The sequence below is a fragment of the Maniola hyperantus genome, chromosome 18, assembly GCF_902806685.2.
Source record: "Maniola hyperantus chromosome 18, iAphHyp1.2, whole genome shotgun sequence".
Lineage (NCBI taxonomy): Eukaryota > Metazoa > Arthropoda > Insecta > Lepidoptera > Nymphalidae > Maniola > Maniola hyperantus.
This window is the reverse complement of record NC_048553.1, coordinates 9,695,056-9,722,767: the sequence shown is the minus strand read 5'-3', so window position 1 is coordinate 9,722,767 and position 27,712 is coordinate 9,695,056. Positions and strand designations below refer to the sequence as shown.

At 38.1% G+C, this 27,712-nt stretch overlaps 1 protein-coding gene across 1 annotated transcript in view; it reads left to right on the top strand.

Annotated features, from left to right (window-relative positions):
- Positions 1-27,712, top strand: part of Pli (E3 ubiquitin-protein ligase pellino) — a 122,070-nt gene that overhangs the window by 85,259 nt on the left and 9,099 nt on the right. The window contains exons 4-9 of the mRNA XM_034978025.2: positions 24,424-24,618; positions 25,088-25,267; positions 25,568-25,675; positions 25,756-25,912; positions 26,567-26,750; positions 27,559-27,712. Of these exons, the coding sequence (XP_034833916.1) occupies positions 24,424-24,618; positions 25,088-25,267; positions 25,568-25,675; positions 25,756-25,912; positions 26,567-26,750; positions 27,559-27,685 (951 nt within the window). The 3' untranslated portion in view covers positions 27,686-27,712. The remainder of the gene's footprint in view (positions 1-24,423; positions 24,619-25,087; positions 25,268-25,567; positions 25,676-25,755; positions 25,913-26,566; positions 26,751-27,558) is intronic.

The following is a 27,712-nucleotide window of genomic DNA, read 5'->3' as shown; positions in this document are numbered from 1 at the left end:
ATCACTTTCTTTAACGGTAAAGGAAAACATAGTGAGGAAACCTGCATAATGTTCTCAAAGATGTGTGAACTCTACCAATCCGTACAAGGCCAGCGTGGTAGACTATGGCCAAACCCCCATCGTTAGGTTAGGTTATCGTTAAACCACAGCTTAACGATAACCTAATCGAACGATAGTAGGTTTTATGTACTAAGTGTTCCGTGACATCAAACATCAGGCCTAGCAATAAACCGTTCCAAGTTCCAATAGTTGGAAATTTGTGGCCGGTACTTGGAAATCACGAAATCCGGTCTAACAAGTTTCGAATGCAAACATTCGCATTGGATCTTCGTCGCTTTGTGATGAATGGTTTCGCCCCGCCTCTGTGTTTGCATAGCGGAATCGAGACTATCTTAATCACGACCTACTAACCTAAAAAATAAAGTCCTTTGGAATAATGACGCGTAAATTCCTCCTCCGTTCCTATCGTTATTCTTACCTATATAGTTGTTCCTAGAGTCCAGAACGACACGCAAAGTGACGTAAGAATGGTTACCAAACCATAGCAAAGCAAATCCACTGATGTGGTAGTCGATAGTTAAATAATGGTAAATATAGCCAAGTTATATAATGTGTTGTATTTATTAGGTACCTACAGTACTTTTACGTCGGTCGATTTCGTAAAACCTGCATCAATCATTATTGACTGATTTGTGCGATTCTTGTAGCAACAATGCATTGTGACCAATAGTGAGCGATTGTCTACCAATCAGCGGTGATTGCGATCGTGACATTGTAGCTGTCATTCTACCGCAACCGAGTAGCAGGATCGTTTTACAGCTACAGTGTGACCAGTGGCGTGCAGGTCATAGAGGCATAAATGCACTGCTTACCCCAGTTGTATATTTTTCGTTATGACCTGCCAGTAAACAGGTTCCTACCTACCTAATGCCTACCCTGGCTTCAAATCCTGTGCACGCCACTGAGTGTGACGATCGCAATCATTTCTGATTCGCTAACTCCCTGTAACAATTGGCTATAATGCGCGATTGTAGCAAAAATACCTACCATAAATTCAGCCAATCACAACTATTGAGATTCTAGTAGGGCGATTGTCTAAAACCTGCATCAATCATTATTACAATTTCAATTGTTCTGATTGGCTGAATTTGTGCGATTCTTGTTGCAACAATGCATTGTGGCCAATAATGAGCGAGCATTAACCAATCAGAGATGATTGCGATCGTGACATTGTAGCTGTCAAACAACCGCGGTAGGGCCACTGAACACGGCAATTTGATTTATATGCCTGTAACATCTACACGGCATCATATTGAAGAGTTAAATCAAATTGGATGTTTCGCTTTGTTTGCATTGCAAAAATCAGTTAAAGCGATCTTTGTTGTGTGATTGTGACGTCACACCTATGATCTAACCCGATCGTGTCAAAGGGGGGGTGGGGATGTGACGTCAGCAGGGAGACGCGAGACGGCTTGCCCAAGGACGTCGCCCGTGCCGACCGCCGCGCAACAGCCCGCCAATCGATACCACACTAACTCGATAATAGGTACTCAGATTTGCACGTTGATGTACATAACTGTTTTTTTTAAATATAGCGATAGCGAGCAAACGAGCAGGCGGGTCACCTGATGTTAAGTGATTACCGCCGCCCATGAACAGTTGCAGCACCGGAGGTTCCCCATACTTAGAGCTGAAACTCAAAAATAGTTTTTTCATCAAACCCATACGTGTGGGGTATCTATAGATAGGTCTTCAAAAATGATATTGAGGTTTCTAATATCATTTTTTTCTAAACTGAATAGTTTGCACGAGAGACTTCCAAAGTGGTAAAATGTTTGTTTGTTGTTTGTTGGTTTGTGGGAACTTTTTAATTTTCCGGGATAAAAGTCAATATCAATACGAAAATTCACCAAAATTAGTTAAACTGTTGGGCGGTGAAAAGCTAGCAGACAGACAGACACACTTTCGCATCTATAATATTAGTACGGAACTATGGATTATTCTTTCAATTCGACGTATTGTGATTTGTGGTCTTACAATGTTCAGTGGCCGTAACTAGTACCAAAGTTTGACGACGATACAATGTGACGATCGCAATCACTTCGCTAACATGCTATTATCAAAATATATAAAAGGAAAAGCTGACTGACTGACTGATCTATCAACGCACAGCTCTTAGGCACAGCTCAAACTACTGGACGGATCGGGCTGAAATTTGGCATGCTGATAGCTATTACGACGTAGGCATCCGCTAAGAAAGGTTTTTTGAAAATTTAACCCCTAAGGGGGTGAAATAGGGGTTTGAAATTTGTGTAGTCCACGCGGACGAAGTCGCGAGCATAAGCTAGTTGATCAATATTTTGGCAAGAGTAACACCTATTACAGCCAATAATAACTACGGTTATTACCTACTACAATTTCAGACATAAACCCTAAAGGAATGATAAAAGTTATATAATATAGATCTTTGTCAAAGCATTTTTGTTTCTTCGAAGTTGTTATTTTTGAAATTCCTGAAAGTCCGGCAACGCATTGGATGGCGGTTCCTCTGGTACTGCAAAATGTTCATGAGCGGCGGTAATCACTTAACACCAGATGACCCGCCTGCTTGTTTGCACGCTATTCTTTTTTAAATTTTTCTATTATTTTTATACAAATGTAGTGGGTATAAACAACTAAGTTGCTTGTTGTTTAAGGAACATTAACCATGCAAACAGCGAATAGTTGTACACATAAAAGCAAAATATGCTCGGTAATATCTAAAGAATTTCAAACGAACTAGCACGCGATACTTAAGAGACCTTTTATTTAACGCGTGTACAAAAAGTGGTATTAATATTATAGAAGCTTTCAAGCGCCTTTCAATTTCAATCATTACAAAACACAATTCAATATATCCGAGAATACCGCTCTGGCTGCTATCCAACGATACGTTTTTATTTTTTAACCCCCGAGCCCGACCCAAAAAGAGGGTTGTTATAAGATTGACGTATGTATCTGTGTGCTTGTTTATTTGTGTATCTGTCATCGTAGCTCCTAGATTTAGTTTTTTTGTTTGAAAGGTGGCTTGATCGAGAGTGTTCTTAGCCATAATCGAAGGAAATCTGTTCAGCCGTTTGAAGATTATCAGCTCTTTTCTAATTGTGTTGGCGACGCACTGGCATAGTAGTGCGTAATGTGTATTATTATTAACCTATTTTCGACCCCCTGATAATTACTTGTGAAAGTAATTTTCGGTCCAAAAAGCTAATATTATGTCAATGCTGTAACTTATGATGCGATTGAGGGGCCATTGATTCTTTGAGTTGAGGTGCTCCGATACGCGGATATTGCGGTTGGAGAGCAATGGTTCGAAGCGTGGGAGAAGTACAAAAAATGTGGTATTATAAGTAGGTGTGCACTGTGCTGGCATTGAAATATATGTACAGAATCGCTATTGCGGACTTGATATCCAGTGTTGAAAGGTTAGTGAAACACTAGTTTCAAACCAGATACTGAATATCAAGTTATGAGCAAAGGCACTCTACAACTCGCATCAAAAAAACAAGTGCTTATTTTAAAGTTAATTGTACATGTACAGTGCCACCAACTCATCTTTTTAGGTGACGCCTTTAGAGCCTCAATAGCTCAACGGGTAAAGGAGTGGACTGAAAACCGAAAGGTCGACGGTTCAATCCCCGTCCGTTGCACTATTGTCGTACCTACTCCTAGCACTAGCTTGACGCTTAGTTGGAGAGGACAGGGGAATATTAGTCATTTAACATGGCTAGTATTCTTTTTTGAAAAAAAAAAAGCTTTTTACAGCCTTTTTCATACCGGCGCGTACGTATCTCGCGACAGGTGTTCGCGATCATTGCTGTCAAACGTCCGGCTAGAGAGAGAGAGAGCAACAGCCACAAAGCAAAATAAGAAGAAGAGAGACAGCAAATGAACTATCGCATTGCTATTGCTGTCGCGTTGCTGTCGCTACCGCAACGTTTTACGTAATCACCCCGCCGATTTCAATGAAATTTGGTATAGAGATAGCTTGCATCCTGGGAATGACTTAAACTACTTATGATCTAGGAAAATCAAAGAGACGGGATTTTAAAAAACCTAAATCCACGCGGACGAAGTCGCGGGCATAATCTAGTAAACTATACTTATCGAAGTTTTTGCATGATTATTTCAAGTTTCTACCTATCGTTGTATTGAGGTCAATGTGCGGTTCTCATGGCACTCGCTGATAGCTGTCAATCACTCTGTTTGATGTTGCGATATGATAGTCACATACCCACAGAGTAGTGGTTTGCATGAATTTACTCCATCCGGAACAACAATTTATCAAAAGCGGATTCAATTAGAAATTCTCTTACTGAATCACTTCTGTGACATTAGCCGGCAAGAAATGTTGTACATGGACTTTTAGAATGAGATTTCATAAAAGATCATATAAGAAACGCGAAAAAAAATCTAAAAAAAATCCTATAATTATGTGAAAGAAGTAAAAAAAATGACACTAGAGGTCAACGAACGTTGCGCAAGTAGGCCACTCAGAATCGAGTTGAGTTTTGCATGCTTATACATTGCGGGTTTGAAAAATACAAAATCACTGAAACTACAAAATGTGGCAAATGTTTATTGGCATTGGATTGTGTTTAGGTATGACAATAACCAGTAAGTTTTGGCTAGCGTTCTGGTTACAGCCTGTATATTTTATTTCTCTACATAGTATAAAATAAAGTCGCTTCCGCTGTCTGTATGTATGTATGTATGTATGTATGTATGTATGTATGTATGTATGTATGTATGTATGTATGAACGCGTAGATCTTTTAAACTACGCTACGGATTTTAATGCAGTTTCACCAACAGAAAGAGTGATTCAAGAGGAAGGTTTATAGCTATAGTTTAATTCTCAAAAAATTAGAGATCCTTAGAGAAATTGAAATAATGTGATTTAGGTCGGAAAAAAATTCCTCTCATTCGAGAGCTTCCGAGGCAATGACACCTCAATGACACCACATTAGTATCTACATTGCACCCATGCGAAGCCGGGGCGGGTCGCTAGTACTTAATAGATTGTGAGTAGCTTTATACTAAGTAGTTGTGTTACAATTAACTAAGCTGTTACAAGAACAAAGGGCTGGCTGTGTAGAGAGTGGAGACTGCTAATAAAAGTTTCCTCTATTATTATTATCAAGCTGTGTGTTGACCTAATTAGTGGAAGTTGTAGAGGCGATGAGTCTATCCCAGTCCGCAGAATTTTAAAGTGAGTTTATAAAGTAACATGAATAAGCATAGTTTTAGATAATAAATAGATCTTAATTTTGCCAAGCTCAAAATTAGTGAATAAGTAAGTTACTTATTTTCAGATTTAGGCATAATAGTTTTTGATGTATCGTGCAAAATGTCAATAAAATACGATTGCAGTACGGAACCTTCATTGCGCGAGCCTGACTCGCACTTGGCCGGTTTTTTTTCATAATGGATATTCAGACTCAGTAGACAATATTGAAGTTTTTAACGAACCTTAAAATTGGATATACTCATTGGTTTTGCAGACGTAAATAAATAAGCGGTGTTCGTGCAACTATTTAGCTATGAAGCAATGGGTGGGGGATGCAACGAGACAGTTCATCGGACGCCAAGGGTTGGAGGGTGATATCTTATATTACTGTCATTTCGTGTCTGTCTAGACACGATGCTCTGTTAATGGTGTCGACAACAAGATAAAGTTAAATAGCACTAAACCCGACTACTAACTGTGAATTGCGGATAGATAGAGCTATTGTATATAGTAAAATTGTTTTTTTGTCGTTCGGTGTATTTTAATTTTTAACATTATACTTATAAGAATAAGAATAATTTATTTTGAATTTAGAATTTAGACACAAGAAACAAGTTTCCTACCCTCTGCACTAGGAAAACCCAGTATTGCAGAAGGCAGTTACAAGTTTTTTTTATTTTTAAACTAAGGACTTAATATATTATATCTTATATTATACTAAAATTATAGGTAAGAGAACGAGTTTCCTACCCTCTGCACTAGGAAAAAACCTGTGTTGCAGAAAGGCAGTTACAAGTTTCCTAAAAACTAACCTAATATTATACTTCACCTAATACTATACCTAATGTTATACTAAAATTATAGATAAGAGTGAGTGTGTGTTCGTGTGTTTTCTGTATGTGTGTGTGTATATATATGTGTGAGCGTGCGTGTGTGTGTGTGTGTGTGAGTGGGCGCGCGCGCAAACTATATTCTTATTTTTAAAATATTTTCTGTTTCTTCATAGCCTTTGTATGCCAGCCAGCTTTTAATTGCTTTGGTCAAATTGAATTTATTTATTTGGTATAGTTTGGTATATTATAGTTCTCGACAGGTCGAGTTAGCAATCGGGCTATGGAACGGGGGATGTCCTTCACACCTGCGCAGCGCCCGCGCTCGCCCGCAAGGGGTTTCGGGGCAACGGGTTTTCGATTTTTTCCTTTACTTGTGCTCTACAACCTAACTACCTACCAAATTTCATGATTCTAGGTCAACGGGAAGTACCCTATAAGTTTTCTTGACAGACACGACAGACGGACAGACAGAATAAAAAAAAAGTCTTTTTTATTCGTATAAACTTTTACAAGTACTTACGAATAGTCGGATGCATCTACCACTGGTTCGGAATGCCTTTCCTACCGAGAAGAACCAGCAAGAAACTCGGCGGTTGCTCTTTTCAAATATTTGATATAGGTACAAGATTATGACATGTATAAAATAGTATTTGCAGTCTTGTGCGTTGCTGGAACGATAGATGGATAGACAACGAAATGAGGGTTCCTTTTTCCTTTTGAGGTACGGAACCCTACAAATAAGCAGTTAATAACTAAGTATATATTATCGATGACCTTATAACTGCCGTAGAAATATGTAGGCTGTTTATAATAAATTGGCACTCTTCAGAAATTCTTTGTAAGACTGTAGTTACTACTAGAACGCAATTGCTAGAATCTACAATGTATATTATTTTCATACACAGTTACTATGTTGCCATTTTAACTGGTCTGTTAACTAATGCATTTGACCTGTTTGGCTCTTTGTGACTCAATTTGTCATTGGATAGCTCTGTCACTGCTCCTTCTGATGCGAATTGTGATTAGTATTAAATCTCAAGTAAGTACTTTTGATTGGTCTCTACTCTCTAGGCACCGGACGAATTTAAATTCTAATTGGCTGATGAAGTTTTGAATTGCCTGCCACTAAAATACTTATTTGTTTTCTTAGCTTGAGCATTCACAGCTACACAACATTCGCCTACATGTAACCAAACATCAATACCTTGAATGTGTTTATTTTGTGGTTTTATATGATGACAATATTTAATGATTTTTGTGATGATTTACGTAATTAAGATTTAATTTGTAATCTCTGTCTTGTGTCAACTAACAGACGTTAATTGCTTTTTATTATTATTTTATTTATACAACTAGTTTGTGGTTTATGTGATAACAATGTTTATTTTAAACAATCTTCTTCTATTAAAAATTGATGTCTGTTTGTCTGTGTATTCGTATTGTATTGTAACACATGTTGGTTTTCTGGTAAGCTGTGGTAGGAAGCTATGGTAGCCTAGTGGTTAGGACGTCCGCCTTCTAATCGGAGGTCGGGGGTTCGATCTCGGGCACGCACCTCTAACTATTCGGAGTTATGTGGTTTTTAAAGTAATTAAAATATGACTTGCTTTAACGGTGAAGGAAAACATCGTGAGGAAACCTGCATGTCTGAGAGTTCTCCATAATGTTCTTAAAGGTGTGTGAAGTCTGCCAATCCGCACTTGGCCAGCGTGGTAGGCTATGGCCAAAAACCCTTCTCACTCTGAGAGGAGCCCGTGCTCTGTAGTGAGCCGGCGATAGGTTGATCATGATGATAGTACCTACCATCGACGTAGGTATAATAGGTGTGGCGCGTACCAATGCGGCATTAGCTAGTAAAGATAGACTTAATTCTCATTTAAGATCATCCCAGTCGAACTCAACAGCAAAAGTGTTTATAATGCAGTGAACTTTTTAATGCAGATTTATATTAAAAGTTCAACAGATTTCCATTTCAAAGAAATTGCTAATTTAACTGAAAAGGGCTTGCATAAAACAAGCTCGCCCCCCTGGCACTACGAAATGCATAGTTCTGATGAATTTCTTGAACACGAGCTCACCTTTGAATTAATTTTAAAATCTTTGCCTGCGGATAAATGTCAAAAATGTCCATTTACTTTTTGATAAATCCCATTGTCATTTTTAAAGTAGGTCCTGGAGACAGGACAGGGACAACAAAATTCCAAAATAATTTCGATTTGAAACAGTCGGTTGGCTTCGTGAATGCGATTTGGCGCCTCAGGTATTATTGAAATTGGGGCGGTTTTGCCCTTCGGCTGCGTCCCTCCGTCGTCGTTCGTTGAAACTTGAATGTCAGCGGTGGTTTTTGTTTCTATTTATATCTATAACAAGTTGAAATAGGGACGTGTACGTCAACAAACTTTTACCTATTCACATCAAGAAAGTTTATGATTACGAAATACTAGCTTATATGAACAAGCTCATGTTATTAAAACTCACCCGCTTCTAAAGCGTTTATCAGCTGTATATCTGATTTTGACGAGATTTTAACACATGGGTAGACAGGACAGATGGGTTGCAAGGAGCGATCTAGGCTACATTTTATCATTTACTAGCTTATGCTCGCGACTTCGACCGCGTGGACTACATTTTCAAACCCCGTTTTACCCCCTGAGGGGTTGAATTTTCAAAAATCTTTTCTTCCTCCCGTCCGCCTGATCCAGTAGTTTGAGCTGTGCGTTGATAGATAAGTCAGTCAGTCACCTTTTCCTTTTATATATTTAGATTAATTAGTGTAGTGACATCGATTGTTAATGGTGTCACAGGAAAATACTAACATTGTTTATTTGTGGCACCACCCAGAAAGATGTATGTGGACGTATCAAAGCTCCACATACTGCATAATATGCGCGAATTATTATGATTTATTTTTCGATATAAAATAATACTTAATTCGATCACTGGTTTTCTCGTTGCTTTCGTATGGTTTCTTGTATGTTTTTCTTGTACCGGATATTTCATTACATTGAGTTTTACTATGTTAACACTTTATCGTAATTCGTTTAGCTGTTCTATTCACGTGTCGCTATATACAAGGCCAAGGTCACTTACAGCGTAGTGGTCCGAATATAGAAAGGTGAAGGTGGAATGAGTTGGCATGATCTCGTGAGTTATATCTCGTAACGGCAGCATACCGATAAAGAATCTGCGATCCGCCCACGTCTTGTTTAACGCTTGCGGAAACAACCAAAAAGGACGGACAATTAATCAGGTATTTAAGTGTGCTCTGCCAGTAGCGTTTTAACAGAATGCAAACTATTTCTGACTAGTTTTTCGTGGCTCGATTTATTCAAACATATCCATCGTCACAAAAACCTATTGCCGTACAGAGCACGGGTCTCCTCTCAGAACTATAAGGGTTTTGGCCATAGTCTACCACGCTGCCCAAGAGCAGATTAGCAGACTTTACACACCTTTGAGAACCCATATCCATATACGAAATAAACCTAAATTCACGTCGATGAAGTCGCAGGCTTCAGCTACTAAATACATTAATTAGCACTCAATATTTCGACAACTTAATAAAACATTAATGTATTGAACACTGAAAAGGTAATTCAGAATTTGTCTTTGTAAGTGGAGTATCAAACGCCTCAACAATAAACTAATGATCAAAGTTTATTTTTCAGTTTCATTGTCTGCTACAGTGTACACGGTCGAAGATAGAAGTTCCTAACCGATGTACCTAGTTCTAGTAATCTTCCGCCAAGTTGCGGCCTTTGTTACACGGACAATGGCCATGGGGATTGGGAATAGACCAAGGCGATGCGATGTGCGAACATACACATATATTATATGCACAGTGCATTCAAACAATCGTCTATTCTTTGCGGAATGTCCATTGATGAGTATAGACATATTTTTTTTGTTTGTTTACTTTACAAGGACGTGTTTTTGAGTGTGAATTGCAGGGAGCTAAATAAATTCATATTCCCCTATTTCCCTTTTTCTCATTCTCATGGTGTGCCAGAGTTAAATCATAGACCGTTAAAGCTTGTTACATCTAAGGATACATTGCGGTGACTGAAGTAGATAGTAGATACCTACATATCAGACCAGATATACAATAATTATTGATGAACAACTAAATATTTTATGGAAATTAACTGGAAATAACTAATTAGGTACAGATTAATTGGGAATTGTTTTAAATTGTAAACTTATTACATGCCGTTTAGGTTTTTTAAACGTTTAACGGTTTTCCCGATTTCATTCCACGAAATTGAAGTCGTTTTTGGATTTACCGCGATGGATGGAGGATGTTCGCGTATCCGCTGACATAATTTGGATCCATTTTAGATCGCGTGTAGGTATTACTTGGAATATCTGAGAAAATTCCATATTGTCGTTTCTCACGCATCACAAAAACAATCAATAATACAAATTGTTTAACCTCTAGCGATATTGCCTTTTACAGTTTAACCCTGGGGATATGGAGTGTAGTGTAAATTTGCTAAGAATTTATCGTTCTAACAGCATAATATTATGGTCTGTTTTTGAGGCTTACGTACCCGCAGGCTCCCGCAGGGTACCAATGGGACCCTATTACTAAGGGTGAGATCTATAGAGCGCACTCTGACTTAGCTTAGCCTTAAGACAGAGTTAAAAGAGACAGCTATATCTCTCACATAAATCTGTCTTGTTTTAACTCAATCTTAAGTCTGAGGAAAGTCAAAGTGCGCTCTATAGATCTCAGCCTCAGTCTTCGCTGTCCGACTGTTTGTCCGCTCAGTCTGTCTGTCTGTCAGTGGGCTGTATTTCATGAACCGTAATAGGCAGAGTATTATAATTTTAATCAAATACTAAAATTTTCAAAATGGTTGCTTGCGTGTTGTTCACACTGAGTCCACTCTTGATTAAAAAGTCGAGCTTGAGATATCGAGAGTCAATTTCGCGCTAGTGAAAAACACATGAACGGTGATGATTGAAAACGGTCCTACGAACGTGCTGCGTCTCAAATCTCGTTTAAAATAATTGGTAATACCCTGGTTACATATAAGGAAAATACCAGAGCCGAAGATCTCGTATTTCCATTGAACTCGGTGATAGGATGCTATTCCAAGCTCATCTAGATTGTACGCGTCAGATATCACGTACGGCGCATGCATGCTTTATCAGTAGGCGCGAGTTTAATGTCGTTTAACGTTGCACCCTGTACATGAGCAATATTCTCGATAATGGAGTATGGACTCTACTTACTATATTATAACAAAATGTTTGCACAATCTGCTGGTTATCACACTAATATTATAAAGACGTAAGTTTGTATGGTGTGTCTTTCACGCATGACTTTTCACATTTTATTAATAATAGTGTTTTGAACAATCCTACCAATTTTTAACCAAGTGTGAATTTTTGTAACCTTGGATGTCTAAATTGACTGGGCTAGACAGACAAGTCGCAGGGAGCCGCTGGATTCAGGCGGCGCGGTGCAAGAACGTGGAGTTTGAAAGTCCCTACAAAAGACCTATGTCCAACATAGACGCCTTGATGATAATAATTGATAATAATGAATGATGAAAATTTATTATGTGATAGATATTTACCATTATGTTTTGAGACTCCGTGTTCACGCGTGGATTATTCCGAGTATTTTTTGTAATTCATACACAACCTGTTTCCCATCTGAGCCATCTCAACCCATCTCATTTCATCTCCAACTCATTAGGGGTTAAAAGCTCGTAATAATATTTCGTAGGCGCGAATCAACACTCTAAAAGCGCTTCGTAAAATTATTATCCGCTCGGTTTCATTTTCAATTTTCGCCTTATTTTCTCATCATTTCTCTTTTGGGATATCTTCGTGTTCGTACTAACTAGATTGTATTAATTAAGACGATTAGTGATGATAAATTAAAAACATTAGGTCCTAAAAATTCTCGTGCCCGCAAAATAATATCTACTTCATTATTAGTTTTTGTATGTTAGAGACTACAAATCGCTTAATATGTTTCTAAAACGAACTTCTAATCGTCCGGAAAACCATTTTCACACCTGTATCACAGAATATATAATCGTACTAACGCCTGTATTTTTTGCTTTTTATAATAATGTGAGTAGGTGTACGTGTGTTTTCGAAATAAAATTAATTAGGCTTTTTTGTAGTAGGTAGCCCTCTTGACTGCGTCATTTTTAATAGGTAGATGTGAGTTTTTATAACAAAAAATTATGTAACTAATGTTATTTAATTGTAGCTCTTCGTTTTATAGTAATAATTGAATGGTTTTCTGTTCTTCCTATTTTTTATAGCTAGAACGAATAAGTCGAGATAGCAATCGGAGTACCCCTGCACACCCGCACGTCACCTGCACCGGGTTAGCGCGGGTGCGGTTGTGAAAATTAAGCTTTTGTTTCATTGTATACATCATTATATATCATGGAACTCTGCAAAGTAACGCCTGCTTCTATATAGAGATAATTATTTTCCTTAAGAAATAAAAAGAGCTCTACATTTTAGGAGCATACTTCACCGGAATGCATTCGCTTTTATTTATGGACCGGTGCTATCTGCTCTGGCTGAGTTTGCTAACAATTCACTGCGAATGTGGTACAAAGGATGTTCCATTTTGTAGCTCTGCGTAGGACGAACTGTACGAATGGGCATGGCTGGTACATACAGTATATGGTTCTTATGTATCTTAGAGCTGAGAAACCTTTAGACGCTGGTGTTTTTTTTTATTACTATTCGTAGCCCCTTTACAAACGACGTTTAAATATTAACCAATCTAACTCAATGCTTTGTAGATACGATCTACAAATAACATCTGCCTAGATTTCCGTTAGAATATAATTCAGTAGTTTCAAAGTTATAGTTCGCGACATCTCATACTCAGACTGCCATGTCGACCTGTCGCGAACTATACATGGAGTCAAAAATTAGTAATATGGGCTCAAAGATTTTCATAAAAATCTTTTGAGCCATGCAATATTTTAATACTAGCTTATGTCCGCATCTTCGTCCGCGTGGCCTACATAAATTTCAAATCCCTGTTTACTTCTTTGTGTTTATAGAAAAAGGTCATAAGTGCGACTGTTTTTGATGCAATAATTTTGCGGAATTGCTACTCCTATTCTGAGGCTGACCGTACTTATTTATTTTTTATGCCACTACGTATCATTTCACAAAGATTGAATAGTACTACTTTATGCATGAAAGCATTAATAATAGGGACAAGTCCCAGAACAAGACACATTTCCGATAAATGACAATCTCAGAACGATGTAAAATTACAATTTCCGTACGTTATAGAATTCTGTCAATTCCAATGGCTACACGCGCAAAATCCGACTTGGAGGCAATATTTCCGACATGGATCCAATATTTGATTACATGATTCAAAAAAGACAATTTCAAAGCATACTAACCTTTACAAACCTACTCAATTAGGTCACATTTTCAGTTAAATAGAATTTCAGGTTATAATGTAGGACAGAAATCCTAATCCTACTAATATTATAAATGTGAAAGTGTGGATGTTTGGATGTTTGTTACTCAATCACGCAAAAATGGCTGAACGGATTTGGATGAAATTTGGAATGGAGATAGATTAACCCTGGATTAACACATAGGTACTTTATTATCCCGGAAAATCAAAGAGTTTCCGCGGGATTTTGAAAAATGTAAATCCACGCGGACGAAGTCGCGGGCATGGGCATCAGTTAGTAAGTATAATATGAAAAGAAAATATATTGTAGAGGTAAAAGTAGAGTTTTCGCTTCATAGCTCGGCATGTGACAAGATTGTGACAATGAGCTTCCTTGACTGAGGGTCGCTTTAACTGGAATGAAAAGCTCGGAGGAAATGAAGAGTGCGAAACCGGAATAACTGACTACATCAATGGAACCTAACGGAAAACTGGCAGCAACTTTTAATATTTAACTATAAGTAGGATGTACGGAACAAACGAAGAAAGTACTCGAATATATAACGAAGTAAGTCTCTAACGAAGAAATTAACGAACCTCTATTGGACAAATCTGAAATAATTTCCTCTACACCGCGGCCCACACTCCACCCACGGTTTACGATAGAACAAATCTGGCCTAAGATGCCGAGCCTCTGATCTGTGCTCGAAATGATTACGTTCTAATGAGTTTATTGACTGAGCTGTTAGACGTTAGAGACGTGCGCTCTAGGCACTGACCTTTACTAATGCAAGTTCGCTGGACTTGAGATTGCCGACCTGTTTTTCAAGCAACTTGATTTTCGCCATTTTGGCGCTGACAGCAGCAGTGAGCGTACTCGGAACTAAACGTTAGTGGTGAGACATCTGTCAACATAATGTCAAAGATATATATTACGTATCTATATGTGTGTCGTGTTTGTGACGAACTGACGAATGGTTTTTCAAAGCATTTCAATGTCCTTCATGCATGATATTGAAAAGTCGGACACCTAAGGCGATATCCTATTGGTATTTGACAACTTTGTAGCCTGCCAATACCCATGGGCAACGGAACAGAATAGAATATTTTATTGCTTCGACTGTCTACAACTTCCAGGTACACTGAAGCCTTTTGGGCTCTCCTAGTATTGAGTTGGTATGTTTGTTTTTAAACTATTGCTAAATAGTATAAAGTAATAGGTTGAAATCTCCGGCACAGTTAACATCCCCTATCTGGCACCAATCCTAGTGCATCACAATAAAAAAGTTTCCAGGAAGCACTCTAGAGTCTAGAGTTACGTTTGTATACGCCGCCCGTACTTAACGGGTATTTTCATTGTGTATGCCGAACAATGGTAGCAGAAACCTTTTCTTTCACGCGATACCGCAAACGGAACTTTAACCATTATCATATGGCACAGCAGAAGTTTGTACACAACGAACTTAAATTTTGGTGTGTCTGAAGAAAATATGGAATTGAAGTTCTTTGACAAAAGAAAGCTTTGGTCTATTCAGAATTCAGATTATACCTACTTACCTAAAACAGAGTTGGTGAAAAAATGTTTGGAAATAATAGGCAAGTTTTTGAATATCTAAGCTGAGGTCTGGGTTTCGGTTTCGAATCTGGGCACTCACTTTTAACTTTTCGGAGTTATTTTCATTTAAAGCAATTAAATGTCACTTGCTTTAAGGAGTGAAGGAATCTTGAGGAAACCTACATGCCTGAGAGCTTTCCATAATGTTCTCAAAGGTATATAAAGTCTGCTTAGATTAAGGATTGTTCTGTTGGAGCGCAGCGAGCGAACCAATCCTTAATCTAAGGAAGTCTGGCCTGGCCAACGCCACGTGGTGGACTTTGAAACCTAAACCTTCTCATTATGAGAGGAAACCCATGCTCAATAGTGGGCCAGTGCGGCGAGGGTTATGATGATGAACTCATAACTGGAACTAGAATTAGCGTGGAAACTAAAATTTTGCAAACTACCCTCTAGATTCTAGAAGCTCTTACCAAATTCCCTTTTCTAGTAAATCTTCACACAAAAAGCTCTATTAATTCTTGGTTATGTTACCGTGTTATTTTGATAACAGTCTTTAGAAAAATTTTAAAGTTCCAAAATAATTTGTTTATTTATTTTATTTTTCATGTACCAAAATTGTAAGTACAATATTTTAGCCAAAACATTTTCGGGTGACCTAAATATATCGCCCTCCATCTTTTATTTAAGGCAGCCATTAGGCTGCCGGATTATAGCGATGTAACGAGATATCGCTAGCACAATACCGAAATTTATGATCAGAGATAAAAACCTTAATTTACCTGAAATTCCCTATAAAAAAATTACCTGTCGCAATTTACTTCTTGTTATTGTTGTAAGAAGATCTTTAGTTAAATCAATGATAGATATGGCTTATTTGGAAATATTAAGAGTAATTGTGGTCAGCCTTATTATTGTCTTCATAACACTTTAGTTGTCTCAAATACTATCTTCCACCGTCCGCGTCATCGAAATACAAATAATGGTCGTATTGGTCAATTTCAGCCCCCTCTATCTATTTGCACTCTTTATGTCATGACAGTTCTTATTTTTAAGTCACATGGCAAGTATAGTCCGCGACCGGTTGAGATAGCAATCGGGGTGTAAGGCGGAGGGACGCCCCGAGGACGGATGTCGTCTGTCCACTATTATTATATCTGTACCTAGAGATAATACTTGACACTTAAAATTGTACCTATGTACTTACTTTATTTATAAATAGAAAACATTTTTCTAGTTATTTTGCTTATATTCTTTATCGGCATGGAGCCTGGAGCACCTAATTTAAATACATCTCATTTCTTGCGGTCACTTGTGTCCGCGTTACCGGAGGAATTCTAACTGTCGTACTACTACGCACGCACTTATTGTTGTATAATAAACACGATTATGCAATATGAATACTAATCTTTTGTAATCTAGGAGGTAGGTATGTCTATGTGGAAGTAATAAAACAATTGATTGCGTACCGACTTAATTGTATCTGAATTTAATTATTAATAAATAAAACTAATTAACTTGCGAGTGTGTAAATGTACATTTATTACATCCGGCTAATTTCACATTGCAATCAAGACACACGTTAGTGTGTCTGCCAAGTTCTAATAAGACAAAAAATCTAATAAGAACGGCGGCGATGCACTGAAACGGTTAACCATTGTTGTGTTGAACCATTTCAAGCTACTTTTCGACCCCCCATCACTCAGAAACAATTAGACCTACACAGACAACTTTGCACATCTATTAAGACTCCTTTGTATACTTAGAATACTAAATTCATAACTTTTATAATTCTTGGGTTATTAAAGTGTAAAAGTGTAATTTTTATCACTCAGCCACTAATCTACTTGTGGTATTTATTTTATATAGTCTTGCGTTTGGCCAAATAGGTAGTAGATGAAGATGCATCCTAAGGTAAGGCGCCCCTGAAGTGCCTATTTATTGTTCTATTTACCTGTAACGATGAGCTACTGAGGTATAGGTAGTTAGAGTAAATTATATTGTGTCAGGTCTTGACAGTCCACAAAAATAGTATTGGACTACAAGTTAAAATTACTAAAATATAATTTAAAATTTCAGTCGGTTAGGCGTGTTTGCCACTGTACCAGTGTTATTACTGTAAGTACCCATTGTGGTAGGTAACAAAGTGGCTGAAACCGAGTTCAATCAAATTTCTCACCATTAGTGTGTATAAGGTTTTAATCAAGGTTTGCTTACCTTGGAAAGTATTAAAGGTTAAGTCGGTTTACGCGCTAAATTTACCGTAACAAAGTATTTGTTAATTCCTTCAAGCAAATTATTACATTGAATATCTTACCTTTTCAGGGTTCTATCGTTGAGCCCATTTTGATCTCCAGGATTGGCATGTAGGATACTTTTTATCATGAAGGGGGAGGGAGGGGATTCATCTTACGGGATTTAAGTATAAGTCCACACGATTTTTGGTATTTGGAATTTGGAGTGGCTCAAGGCGATATTTATTATTTCTAAATAAATTAGCTCTGGTTTAGTAAGAGGCGTTGGCCACGGCTAGTTACCATCCTACCACTAAGGAAGTGGCCACCAAGTGATTTAATATTCCAGTGTTAGATTAAGGATCGTCCTCCAATTAACAAATCCTTAATTTAAGATTCCATCAGTGTTCTGTTACCTGGTTAAGGGCCTAAGTTTAATAAACTTCCATTTCCTTTCCAAATTATTGTGATTCTTTCTTAGACTGCATCATAATTTACAGTACAAGTAGTTAGTTCAACCTGAACACGAGGCGTATCACTGCACAGTGTACAAACACAGATCTCAGCGGGGCTTGTGTCCTTGACTGCAGACCTCCATGTTGCAAGTTCAGATTGGAGTAGATACTTGTTTTGCGATCACTATACTATCAGATGAAATCGCATTAAAAAATGAACGAATCTAATCTCGATGGTGTCGAATTAGGTTAACCAAAAACGTTCACTTGTGACCATCTTTTGATGGCCACCTAGGAAATGGTTAAAAGAATTATTTTTAATTCAGTCCTGTCAAATTAGTTTTGTTTACGAGACCGCAGAACGTTAATCAGCTTTTTGCTCCGCTATTTCGTAGGACAACTTATTTGTTATGCCGGTATAGAATAATGATTGGTAAGGTAAGAACATAATGTGGTTACGACTGGTAGATCGGTAATCCCAGTGAAGTCACGCCAACTGTTGACATGCGAAGTTGTTTTGTGCGAACCACAATCTCGTCTTGGCAATGTAGAGACAGTTTTATTACGCACCAAGAAATGACGTGGACAAATATTGGTTGGGAGCTCATACTCGTATACATCTAGAAAAAATTGAGATAAATAAGAAATTTATGGGGAAAAATACAACCAATATGAACCTATGCGTAGTATCACAGTATAAAATACGACTTGTAGTAAAAATATTATTCGGCAAATAAAATGATTGCCTCAAAACTATATCAAATACGATATGAGATTAGTCAAGGAGCGGATTAACACATTCTTCTGGTGATGTAGTTGTTCATTCAGGGCAGTGCTTAGTAAAAGCGCCTCCACGAGTTCATATATTCTCTATTTGTTTCTGGCTAAATTCTGCTAACCCTTTAGGTATTGGATAAATTTTTCGGAACAGATTGACTCTAGAATGATGAAAAAACATAAAAGGCTGCGGCGACTGTCTCGAAAAATAATGGCAGCCCTGTAATAATGTTACGCAAATAAAAAGATATTGGCTCAGATTTGGCTATTCCTTTGCATTGCAAAATAAACAAGAATGGAATCATTGATCCGAGAAAACGATTTCGAATCCATAATGCCTATTGATCGATTCGAAACATTCACTGGCAATTATGATTTATTTTCGCTCTAATTGTCCTTGTAGCTAGCTGTTCGAAAAATATTTCCGCCATTTAGTTTTTTGATTAAACTTTTCAAGTTGTTTATTGCTATTTACTTTGGTTGACTTCTCTTGGATTGATTGAATTTGTTAGGGTTTTTGATGTAAGTATGTACTTAATTGTATTTTTCGGCATCAGTAAAAACTCCCTAAATCGGCTTTATTGGGAGAACCTACAATATTGTTACGTAGTTAACGAGTACCTACAGGCTACTGGCCAAACTGCGTAGGAAAAGGTAATAGTAGTAAACACTAATAGTACTGAAATTGGGTCGTGTACCTGAACATCGACAAGTTTTTGGTTGTTATCTGTTATCGTTGGGTGTTCAAGAATGTGATCGCTCCAAATCTTCCCGTGGATGTCGTAAAAGGCGACTAAGGGATAAACCGTATGGTGGCGGTTCTCGATGTATTCACCAACGAAAGCATTCCCGAGGAGGGTGGACGTCAGACAGGCAGCCAGTTGTAAACCATCATGCCAAATCTCCTCAACATTGTCTTGAAGTAAAAAAGACATGTTGTGCCAACCCCACATAGCGTGGGATAAAGGACAAGAAGAAGAAGAGTATTAGATAGGCATTATCGTTAAACCTGTGTCGAAAATAATAATTAAGTATTATAAGGGTCTTCTGGAAATCCTCAAACCACAATACCGTTTGATCTTTAGGATAGTGGCGGTTTCTTGGGACATACCCATACTGTTTAGCAGGCAAAATCTTTGTAGTAAAAGAAGCTAAATAAATTCTGGGTCAAACATAAACAAGCTGTCAATAAATAAAAATGGTTTATGGATACGATGGATTGATATTATTAGCATGCAGCACTGAAGCCGTGGTGATGCAAGCTTCACACCGCGGCGCCGCCGCACGGCCTTATTTAACAACGGCATTGCGGCCCGGATCACGCTAATCTGCATTCTTATAATAGAATCTTACTTGAGACACCCTTTTTTGTTCCGGGAAAATCTAAAGATACCCAATCCTCCTTGTGGAGAGATCAAATTATGTAGGATTGCAGACATTAAAATCTTGGATGCCGGACCAGACAGTTGTGTATGAGATTGCAAGATTTTACTCACTAAAACTACTTTGTACTTATTCCTGGCACATCCTGAGAGGCTTTAGAATATCTAAGAAAGTTTAGTGTCGTAAGTGGAATATTCTTATTCGTTTACTGGATCGTATAGCCATGCTGCTTAAGAAGAATCACTTTAAAACGATCCTTTTATCTGGGTAAAGCATCCCCTATAGATAGCTTTACTTTCCACATTTTACTTACAGTCTTACTGGCCTATTTATGAAAATTCTCCTAAAGTAATAGTTTCCGGTAAGCCCACATGAGGCCCATTTTCAATAATTTTAATAGATGGCATGAGCAATTTACAAAATTAGATTATTTTGTTACCTAATCACGTTTTGGTAATGACATTTTGTCCGAAGACTAGATACCTCTATAGAGATAGAGGTGTTTATGAAATAGAGTATGGTAAGTATGAAAAATACTTTCACGGCAATCACTCTGAAAATTCTAAAAAGGGATAATCCTAAATGGGTTGTATCTTTTCATCTGATCTTCTATATGTTCTGCGTGACAAAGTAAACTACTACGATGGCAACATCACCAGGACAAAGAAATGTCCTAAATACATAGTATGTACAGGAGTCGCTGGATTTATCAAACAGTGAAGCTTTTCTTTGTGACGCAAACACATGACATGTTTGGATATTGTCTTTGAAAAATGGAGTTATAGCGTGTTTTCGTGAATAACTTTGAATTTTTAGCGTTGCCGCCAGGATATGACCTACATTAGTGTTTCTTTGTACGTCGTTTTTCATATTTTTTTACGGTATTGGTCGGGCACTGTACATTCTCAGTGCTTTGAAATCCCGAAAGGCCTTCAACTTTGACCTTAATTACTACTTGTCTTTTCGAACCTCTAAATCTTCGCCAGAAACATGCCGTACCCTTATCACTTACAAGTTCGTGACTTTCATCTTTGAAGGCTCCTTTATTTTAGGTTTAAGACTTAGATCGTATAAATAAAGCAAAATGCTTGTCAAGCACAGGTCTAGTGCTTATAATGTAAGAGCTGAACCTTTATTGTATACCATAGATGTGTGTGGTATTACCAGAAATTCTTATAATGAAACGTGGCCCGTAAAGTAGGTACATTATCAAATTTTATTATCGTCATTTAATTTCTGAGATCGTGTTCAGGTCAAAACAATAAAAATTACCGTTTAATTAAGAAAACACGTTGGCATGACTCTCCTTCCGGGAAGGTTAGGAACAGGTCAACAGGCGCTAATTTGAAAACCTCGATAAATACTTCATTTTTCTACTTTTTGGGTTGAGATCTTGGGACCCGGAGTCGGGGGCTCGAATGCTTTATGAAGAGCTCTTTGCCAATTCTTGACCAAAGAATGAATTTGTCCATCCAAAGGGGTAATGCTGCCAGCATTCAGAAAATAAAAAAATTGTGTAGCATATTTTGTGCACTTGGTATTATAAATTTATGACCTCTGAAACAGTGAGCGCTTCAATTTGGCTACCAATCAAGAAAGCTTGATAGTTTATTTTGGTAGTCTTGATTGTTGAAGGATTTATTTTCAGCAAAACTATTGTGTTTCTAATCAATATAGGTACTGAGAAATTCATTTTTTTTCATCATTGTTAATCTTCCTGACGTATTGAGACATCTATAGTCGCCTTGCAAGATATCGCTAGAAATTCATGATTGGGTTAAAAATAGGTGTTTTTTTATCGTTCACATACTACTAGTAGATATCAAAGTTGTGATTATCTTATTGGATAATTTATGGTATTCTTGGTACAATTGCATTTTAACCAGTTAGTAAAGTGTCAGACAATTAATTACAAATGATTAAGATCGTCTCACTGAAGCTGTCAAACTTTGCTGCTAGGCCTCTAATCTTTTCTTAGTTTGTTGATCTTCGCATTGATCGCATCTAAAGGCTAAACTAAAATATACATAAAGACACCTCACAAAGCTTTTTCTATACTTCCCTGTATACTTTACGTCAATTATTTTGATTGTTTCAAATAATAACAATAAGTGAGAGTTTTGCTTTGCCGTCGTAAATGATATGGTGGCCTTTAGGATAGCTGGCGCGTTACGGCCGTGTCTTGAAGGTGGTATAGCGAGGTTACCGGTTCTTAATACCTTTCCTTGCTGCTGTTGCTATTAAAGACAATTTTGGCTTGCTTCTAGCTGATTGTGTATCAAAAGTAAAAATAGATTTGTGTGTATTGTTTATATGTAATTACTAGCTTATGCCCGCGACTTCTGGACTACACAAATTTCAAACTCCTGTTTTACTCCTTTTGGGATTGAATTTTCAAAAATTCTTTCTTAGCGGATGTCTACGTCATAATAGCTATCTACATGCCAAATTTGAGCCCGATCCGTCCAGTAGTTTAAGCTGTGCGTTGATAGATCAGTCAGCTATTCCTTTCCTGGTGTGAGGCCATGGCTAGTTACCACCCTACCGGCAAAGCCGTGTGCCGCGAAGCGATTTAGCGTTCCGGTACCATGCCATGTAGAAATCAAAGGGGTATGGGTTTAATAAAAACTGCCATACCTTCCAGTTTAATCCGCTACCATCTTAGGCTGCATCAACAATCTTACCTGGTGGTAACCAGTGTTCAAATCAGAAAGAGAAGGTCCGTAGGATTTTACTACGTAAAGTCCGCAAATTGTGGAATCAGATTCCACCTGCGTTGTTCCCCGAAAAATCTTTAGAAGTTGGCAACGCTTGGCAATTGGTTCTGCAGATCCTGATATCAGGGGCGAGGAAAACTTTACTTCAGATGACTCGCCTGAAATAATACTCGCCAGTAACTAAATGAATAAGAACAATAAAAAATAAATAATTAACAAAAATATCTTAATAGCTATAGTATTTCCTCAATGTATAAGCTAATATTTCCTCCCAAGATTAAAAATATAACCGGATAACGTGTTACATCATAACTGTTCTGCTGAATGCACTTATCGCTCTGATTACTTGGAAAGGGTGAGACAAGAGTGACCTTGAAAGTGAGGTTAGTGCTTACAATTTTTACTGAAGAGCTTTGGAACGTGTTGAGTTACGTAACGAAGTTGTAAGCAAAGACAGACCGGTTTTTGTTACACGTGGAGCGGTAGAATTGTTCTTAAATTCAACCGTGAATAATTCTATATATTATACTTACCAACTATAATTTCTTTTAGTCTGTTAATATATCACTTCTGAGTAAAGGCGCCTTCTTAATAGAAGCGCGGCGGCTTTTTTGATAACAGCTGAAACTTTGCTTTATTTATATGGCTTTTCTAAGCATGATTGTCGTCAAGCGCAATCCTATTTTGCAATTAAAAAGGAAAAGTTGGCAGGCTACATAATATTCCAGAACTCCTCACAAAATAGTAGGTTTTTGTTTGTTTTTTCACTAAGGTTTATTACCTAATTCACTTAATGTTATCGCTGCCACAACGTTACAACGGTAAATGAGAATGCAATCTGATATACCGCTGAAAGTTTCAAAGTTAACACTTTCGTTTGAAGTATAATATTGGAGTTACGAACAATCAATTTGAATTAAAGCAGCAAATAAATAACTTTATCGTTTCTAAATTTAATCTCTTTAACTTTCACAACAAAATTTTCCCTTTCCTACCGTTATAATAATTTGTTATTTGAGTAAACGATATTTTACAAAGTGAGCCTACTGCCAACTTTGATATCCGCAAGGCGAGAAATTTCCTATTAGAGCGTAATTCGCTCCAAGCGAGCCGAAAGCCGAGGGAGGGTTCTTTTAATAGCTGTCGCTTTATTGGATTTCCAATAAACTTCATTCAAAGTCAAAGAAGTACATACGACCTCATAAAATCTAGTCAACTATAAAAATATTATGTGCGTCCGTCCGATCGTATTTTGGCTCGTAAAGTTATAAGTTTCTAACTAGTTCGCATCTTATCGTAGGATCGGGACACTTGATTTCATAACTTGTCGTTATTTGCCACGTATATTTCAATTTTTATCACTTGAAATAATTTATAGGATTTATATGATGACTCGGTGATGTGGTGTGATCACCGTCTTCCTGACAAAGAACTACTGTTTAGCGATTTGGCATTCCATTGCTATTCCATGTGTAATTTAATTTATATTTACAGGTAATTTATTTATTGATCATCACTAAAAAACTGCCAATAATCTCCATCTTAGCCTGAACGATTTTCACTTTCGACGCAAACTTGTCAAAAATTAATTAATAGAAGTCTGTTAGTTGTTTTCAAAAAAATACACAAATGCTGATGATAAAGACGGTAGTATATTATTACAATTGATTTCTCGCCTAAACAGTGGGTGTAAGGGTAAATAGGAATTCCCCTTACACCCACTAGAAAGAAAGAAAGGTAGAAGCCGGTGGATGCACAGGTTGTCCACCGTATTCAGGTGGTGTTTTCTTTGTCCACAGATCGGTAGATCGTCAGAATCTCCAATCGACTTCGTAGTCATGGACACAGTGGCCGGAGACAAGAGCGGCGACACAAAGGTGCTGCAGAGCACGATATCGCGGTTCGCGTGCAGGATCCTCGCGGACCGGACCGATGTCAACAACTGCCGCATCTACGCAGCTGGCTTCGACTCCTCCAGAAACATATTTCTTGGTGTAAGTACATTTAGTTTTTCCTTTGTAGTTTGTTGCTACGGCTCTCAAGCTCTTTCCTCGGCTGTTCTCTTCTGATTATCTCGGTATTTCTTTAATTAGTAAAACCAATTCTTCTAAGGTCTACTTTTGAACTTTCTATCCATTATTTTTGTCTCCCCATTCTACTTTTTCTTTTTCAACTCTACATCCCTTCAACCCATTTCTTATCTTTATCTTCGTTTATCTCGGTAATTCGACCCAATTTGTAAACCCCATCCTTTTGAAGTCTACTTTGACAGCTTCCATCCATAATTTTTGGTTGCTCTTTGGACCTTTTCCATTATAGTGGTCATCTGCTTAAAGTTATTAAATTGATGACCTAGTTACCGGGAAATATCAGTGTATAAAAATTGGAATTTAATCCTCATCTTCTATGGCCAAATTATCAGATAGGGGCATTAACTAATTGGTTTTGTTCTCTTTATTTTAGGAGAAAGCGACAAAATGGACAGAGAACCACGAAATAGACGGGTTAACGACAAACGGTGTACTGATCATGCACCCACGCGGTGACTTCTGCGGCGGAAGCGCCACCTGTGGGCCGTGGCGTGAGACTTCGGTTGGCGGAGCAGTGTTCTCTTTACGGGAGAGCCGGTCGGCACAACAGAAGGTAGACAATTTCCGCTAAATATGCCCACAGTCCCACAAATTACGTGTTGATTTATTGACCTGAAACTTAAAATAAAGGTAATAAAAAAGGTATAAAAAAGAAGACCCCCTACCTTCTGTAGTCTGAAGTTTTCTCAGCAGGATTCTTGCCACAATGCGGACGATTGGTTCTCATTTCTCAATTCTTTACTAAATAATTCACTGAGTCCTAAGTAGAATTTGTATAATAAAGAATTAGTTGCAGAATATTTTAAAGTAATTTAAAAGGTTTCGTTATAAAAGGTTTATAACACGTTTTCAGGGTCTACCATGTCAAGCAGAGACCAATGTTCTTAGAGACGGAACAATGATAGACTTATGTGGAGCCACACTTCTATGGAGAAGCGCTGAAGGACTTAAAAATTCACCGGTAGGCTTCCAGAAATTTCCTGAATCTAGTTTAATTTATTGGGCAATAGATTAGGATAAAATTAAATGATTACTTTGTAGACGAAGCGTGACCTAGAGGCTCTGGTAGATGAACTAAACGCGGGGCGGCCGCAATGCCCCGTTGGACTCAACACATTGGTGATTCCTCGCAAGCTGTCCTCGGCACATCAGGACTTGAACCAGCCTTATGTGTACCTCAACTGTGGACATGTACAAGGTTAGTTGATGATTGAATTTTTGTTTAAAGATATTGTTGCATTCAATAAGAATTGACTAGTTAGTTGTTTACCTCTCCTTACTAACTAAAGCAAATCTAAATATATAAAAAGAAAAGGTGACTGACTGACTGACTGATCTATTAACGCACAGCTCAAACTTCTGGATGGATCGGACTGAAATTTGGCATGCAGATAGCTATTATGACGTAGGCGTCCGCTAAGAAAAGATTTTTGAAAATTCAACCCCTAAGGGGGTGAAATGGGGGTTTGAAATTTGTGTAGTCCACGCGGACGAAGTCGCGAGCATACGCTAGTTCGAGTATAAGCCTAGTAATCTGTCTGACTTGCTTTTTTACTTTCTGGTCTGTCCATTTTGAACGGCCAGAACATCCTTAAAAAGTAAGTGAAAAGAGTTTTGGCCATAGTCCAACACGCCTGGCCAAGTGCGGATTGGCAGACTTCACACACCTTTGAGAACATGAAGGTTTCCTCACGATGTTTTCCTTCACCGTTAAATTAAGTGATATTTAATCACTTAAAACGCACATAATACCGAAAAGTTAGAGGTGCATGCCCCCGACCTCCGATTAGGAGGCGGACGTCCTAACCACTAGGCCATTCACAGCTTTTCACATGCTAAATGGTATTTTTAGGGGAACACTCATGGGGAGCAGCAGAGGGCAGTGAAACAGGCGTGCGTCGGTGTCCCATGTGCCTGACAGCGGGGTCGGTGGTGCGCGTGTGTATGGGCATCGAGCCCGCCTTCTACGTGGACTCGGGCCCGCCCACCTACGCCTTCAACCCGTGCGGGCACATGGCCTCAGAGCGGACTGTCAAGTGAGTGCTACTACTATACTCTATCCACGGAAAGAAGTTAGTATAGCGCTCTCTCTGTTACGTAATTCCATACAAATGACAGAGACAAATATCTCGCTGGGCACTAACCATTTTGAGGCACCAACCAATCATCAAACATGTTTTCAAAAAACATTCGAAATTCATTTCGAAAACATAGTTTCGTTTGTGAATGGTTGGTGACTCAAATGATTAATGCCCACCGAGATTTTTGTCTCTATCATTTGTATGGGATTATGTAACAGAAAGAGCGCTATACTAAGTTCTTTCCATTTCCCCTTTCACATGCACAACTTGTACCAATAAAGAAACGAATCGTGTCGTTCATCATTCTATCTCACTTGCACGCTATACCTGTATAGCGTACAATGAGGCGGAATGATTAGCGCCGTTTTATTTCGATTCGTTTCTTCATTAATCTTTATACAATGTCTTCACTTCATCCCGGAACCTGATCAGAAAATATCAGTAACTATTATTTTATAATTTTTATGACAGTGTTTTACTATACTGTTTTATGATAGTGTGATCAGCAACTATGCTGAAGAATGATGGAGATATAGCTTCTTACGTCCTGCACTCAGCTCATTGAACATTGAACAACTCAGACATTGAAAATTTTCGTATTATTTATCCTTTGTCGTGGTAAAATCCCTCTGAGAAACTCAGAAGTTGTAGGTATATGTAAGCTGCATTGGAGTGAGCCAATTTTCCTGAATGGCGGTAACTACTAAACTCTTGTTTACTTTGCCGATTGAAATGCCGATCTAATATGATTTTTTCTTTTCAGATATTGGGCGACTGTGGACATACCGCACGGCACAAATGGTTTCCACGCGATCTGTCCATTCTGCGCATCCCCGCTGCAGGGCACGCCAGGCTACGTGCGCCTCATCTTCCAGGACAACCTCGACTGAATCTCGCGCTCTCGCTCGCACGAACAG